This window comes from Limulus polyphemus, unplaced genomic scaffold (assembly GCF_000517525.1).
Source record: "Limulus polyphemus unplaced genomic scaffold, Limulus_polyphemus-2.1.2 Scaffold470, whole genome shotgun sequence".
NCBI lineage: Eukaryota > Metazoa > Arthropoda > Merostomata > Xiphosura > Limulidae > Limulus > Limulus polyphemus.
Genome location: NW_013666080.1, coordinates 92,744 through 97,659, shown reverse-complemented (window position 1 = coordinate 97,659; position 4,916 = coordinate 92,744). Strand labels below are relative to the sequence as shown.

Genomic DNA, 4,916 nt, shown 5'->3' with positions numbered 1-4,916 from the left:
TGCTATTTGAAATTCTAATACGTAACAAATGACAATGGAATCATGTTGGGTAAACGAAGTCTAACAGAAAAGAAGAACAAAACATTTTATTTACAGACGTTTCGAACGTTTCCGAATACATTTCTTCCATCTTTAGCGAAATATGGAAATAATATTATAATAATATTTATTAAATATTAGTTCGAGCTGAATTTGAAGGTAGAAGGTTTTCTTTCAGGAAGAGAGTTGTATTTAATTTATAACGTTTGAGAGCCTATAAAACGAAGGCAGGTAATGAGGGGAAATTTGGAGACAGTGTACAAAGTACGGGTGGCTGAAATATATATTGTTTAGAAATTTTCGAGTAAAGTTTGTTAGAAACCCAGGGGGATGGCCATTTTTAAGAGGTGTTTGTGCAGAAGTGTAATTTCTCCGTGCAAAATAGAGTATTAATATATCTAGACCTAGCCTTAAGATTAAACATTTCTTTTGGTACAGAGAACGAATACCAACACTTCCACGTTCATGGCTCATGGTAATGACTGTACAAGGTCACGTACATCGGCAAAAACAAAAGCTCCACTTAAACACTAGAGTCTGTGAACATTTAGGAGTATTAAATAGGACAAACTGTCCACTAATTAAACCTAGCTACTCATTTATTCATTCACATGTTGAAACCACAAGGCACAATATTTCATATGACGATTTCTCTATCATTACTATAGTATCTTCAGACCTTGAAATTCCGCATTAAAAAACAGCTTGCTCATAGCCAAAGACCGTCAGGCTTTTAATAACTTACAAACATCCTTAGACCTAAAATTATCCTAAATATTTTCACTTTACACTCAGTTCGTTTATTAAGAATAGTTACAATTATAACTTGATATCTTATGCAACTTGTAACTTATGCTACTTCCGCTACATATTCTATAATCTGTACTTCCTTCCTTTTGCCACTTTACTGAATATTTTAAGTGAATTAGTAAATAAAGTTACTATAGTATTAGTTAATAAATATAATATAAAATAATTTCTAGATCTCGCTGAAAATGAAATTACTGTATTCCAAAACGTTCGAAGTTTCTGAAAATAAAAATATTTTGTGTCTTGTCAAACGTCTTCATCGTTATTACTGTATACTTCGTAATTCAGCTTTCTGTTTAAAAAACTTTGGATACTATGCTTGGATTTTTAAAAGGCTAACTTACCTTATGTATTTTCTAACTTCGTGGGCAGATTTACCGCTAGGTGGGGCTTCAATAACTGTTTTAATAAATATATATTAAACAAAAAGAAAGAGAAATATGGGTACATTTTAAGTTTTAATGTTATTGAACTTCATTAACAATCTTTTTAAAGCACATGAAAAATTTTAATATTTAGCAACAAACATTGAATATACCGTAAAAATGTACACCATTGACTTTGACTAAACAAGCAATATAAATTAAATAAAATCGAGCTACTAGCTGTAGTTTTTAGGTTTCATTATCAAACTATCAGCAAAATCGATAGAAACGAGCTATTTGAAAGACCTTTTAAGATATTATCATCATCAAATAATTGATTCGTTTACTTATTGATTTTAGACGTAATAGTTTCAACGTTATGATTGAAACCCAAAAAATAAAATGGTTAAATAAATTATCACAAGTATTAAATGGGTGTTTCATAAATTACCGTAGTTAGTTTCAGGCATTAATTTCCTAGTTTAGACAAACAAGTTTTATCAGAGATCATATTAAGGTTATAACTTATGGCGCTGAAACTACAAAAAATAATTGTTTAACACATGAAATAGTTTTCATTTCATCTAGATTTGTAATATCATATATTCCAAAAGTTAATAATATTAGACTTTACTGATTGGTTTACAGTGGAATGAATATGTCCGAAAGATAGTGATTTGGCTATTGTATTCTTATTAAAGAACAAACAAATAATTAGGTATACATCTTTTGGCTCAATAACAATTTCAGTCACTTACACTTGATAGATTTCTTCTATATTGCTTTACGTTCTCACATGTAATGTGTCTCTTAACTACACCAAACCCCCCATGAAATATTCTGAAATATTCGATTAATAAAGTTATTATTCGCTCCTACATGTCATCAATTATTCAGATTATAAATTACTGGTTATGGCACGAAAATGTGGTAATTCTCACTTTAATGATTTTTTTTTTAAAATCATTTGGGACTAATTGTATTGTCACTGACGTTGGAAAACTATGTTACAAAATTTAATCTAGGAAAAGATTCTCATTTTTTAAGATTCGTTCAGCATCCTTTAAGGAAAAGTCTGACTCGATTTTCTGTAAGAGAAAACTTTTCCAAACCTTTCCCATCTATGTTGCACAATCAAAGTGTGGTAAAATGTTTTTCTGTAACTTTTACTACAGAATACCTAACTTTCAACCATTGTATGTTAACGCGAAATTAGAAATGTCATTAATTAACCATAGAATTACAATAGAATTAACCATAAATTACTAACTAAAGATATGATAGATTTCATGTTTTCAGAACTAAATTTTTTGATTAAGATTTTCACTTAGAAGAGATAGAAACCTGTGTTATTAACGAGTCAGAAGCTTCATTTGCGATCATAGGCCTTTCTAAATATAGGCAAATCGTATACTAAAACGTTTTTTAAGCAATACTTATAAAAGGGCATAAGATTATTTCAATGTATCCCAGTTTATTATTTTCATACGTACAGTCAACTAAGGCAGTGACTTTTAAAGTTTAGTCAAATTTAAGAAATTTAAATATTCTACACTTACACAGAAAATTATGAATTTAGTAATTTCTGATTGGATATTTTGAATGAACTACTCTTACATCGTATAATGAAAAATTCGTCGTGAACTTTCTGGCTTTTCTGACAGTTGCATGATTCAAAAACTCACCAAAAAACTATTACCACAATTTGTGTTTATAACGTACTTTAAAATGTTTATGGGGGTTGGGGTAGGTATTTCTTCCAGAAAATCAAATCACATTAGAAGTTTTCTTATAAAGGGTATTGAACAAAGTATGAACCTAGCTTACTTCTTCCAGACTAATTCACCTCGTTCACCTCGTTTCGTAAAGAAAGCCCTGGTCATTTTAAGGTATTGTGTACCGTACAATCATTACTATACCAATGTCATTGAGAGAATTAGATTTTGTACAAACACAACACTTTTAAAAGTAGAGTAAACTAGTTTCTACATGTAATATCTATTCTGACCACACCCCATAGACATATCTACCAATATGGAATAAAATAAAGTAACAAAAAGGGTACCATAGTTAAACACTAAAAACTATTGTGACCAACCACCTCGAGACAGACCATGCTCAGACACACAATATTAACGCTCTCGAGACTACGATATCTATTGACGCTAATGTCATTCCTTACAAGTCGCTGTCACAAAACATTTTAAGCAACAGTTTAGTTATGTTAATACAAATTAGTGTGGCTACAACTTTGAAAGCCATAGATTAGACATGTGAACACATATGATAAACCCTTACAAAGTAGAGAACAATCCTGTCATGTACGGAATATATACATGGTGACCCAATTTATGCCATTCCAAATCCGATGTGCTCAAACACAAAAATTGGTTAGCTCAATAAATCACACTAAAAACGTTGATAGTGCCAATGAAAATATTTTGGATATGTAATATTGAACAGATCTGGTCCCAATTTTGAAAGTGCCGTTGTATATGAAATTATAAAAAGCCTGAACCACACTGTAGAAACATCATAAAACACAATTGTAACCATTCAATTGAAAAATATAGATTAGATATATTATACAAAAAACATGGGTCACTTAATAATATATCGTAAGCACGTGTATGCAATAATGAGTTAGTTATCACATTTTTAAAAATGTGCGATAGGTGTGATATACATAAACTGTGATGCCAATTACCTGGATAATGTAAAAAGTACACTGAATGTTAAACAAAAAAAAATGTAGTCACTTAGCCTGCGGTAATGTAATATGAGCAGCTATACTTTGTAAATACCTGATTTATTTTCCCTTTACTGTGACTAACACCTATAGCTTATGCTATGATACTTTGTTTTCTTTAAATTCCACGTATTATTTAAAGTCTTTGACGGATTTATTATTATATATTTATTTTAATATCGACTTTTGTTTAGATTAAATTTATATTTAGAAACATGCATAGCTTATAGTGTTGAATATGTATTGTGAAACTCCCGCTTATCCTCTAAAGTTGTAGAAGATTCTCGAGTGTAAGAATCAACAATATATGTATGAACGTAAACGCTTAATGTAGCTTTGTATTGTTACGTAATCTGAATTTTTCTAGAAACTCTCCACACGCCTACAAATATAACCAACGCGACGCGCCAAAAAAGAGTAAATATTATTAGTTTGCTATGGTCAGTGTGCTATAAACTTTGGAAGCTATAACTGTGATTGTTATAACGCTTATCAATCGGAAAACTTCAGATATTTGACCAGGAGCACTTACAAAGTTCAAACATTACAAATCATTTTACTTCAGTGGATTCTCATCGGACACTAGTACTTTTACAGAAACATTATCTAACTTCAACGGTGGAAAATTCAGCGTGTGTGGCTGGTTAATAATGAAGGACAAAGCTAGCTAGCTTCCCGTTAATCGAATCGCACCTACATCAACTCGTAATTAACTCGCTCATCGGGAACTCTCGATAAGATATCAAGGAAGTTCCAGACTAGAAAAAATACTTTATATTGCTTGTAAGTTTGTAACATTTTTGTATGTAAATCATTGTGTGTAATACTATTGGTAATAACTGTTATTGTAACTTGTTGTTTGTATATTAAAATATATTTGTGTTTAAAAAAAGAAACTGTGAGCATCAATCTTGTTGGCAATTATCATAAACTGACTATATATCGGCTTTTAA

At 30.5% G+C, this 4,916-nt stretch overlaps 1 protein-coding gene across 2 annotated transcripts in view; it reads right to left on the bottom strand.

The window, feature by feature from the left end:
• Nucleotides 1–4,916, bottom strand: part of LOC106458479 (rap guanine nucleotide exchange factor 4-like) — a 95,339-nt gene that overhangs the window by 3,135 nt on the left and 87,288 nt on the right. For both annotated transcript variants that reach the window (XM_022384701.1, XM_022384703.1), the window contains exon 22: nucleotides 1,194–1,248. In XM_022384701.1, coding sequence (XP_022240409.1) covers nucleotides 1,194–1,248 — 55 coding nt within the window. The remainder of the gene's footprint in view (nucleotides 1–1,193; nucleotides 1,249–4,916) is intronic.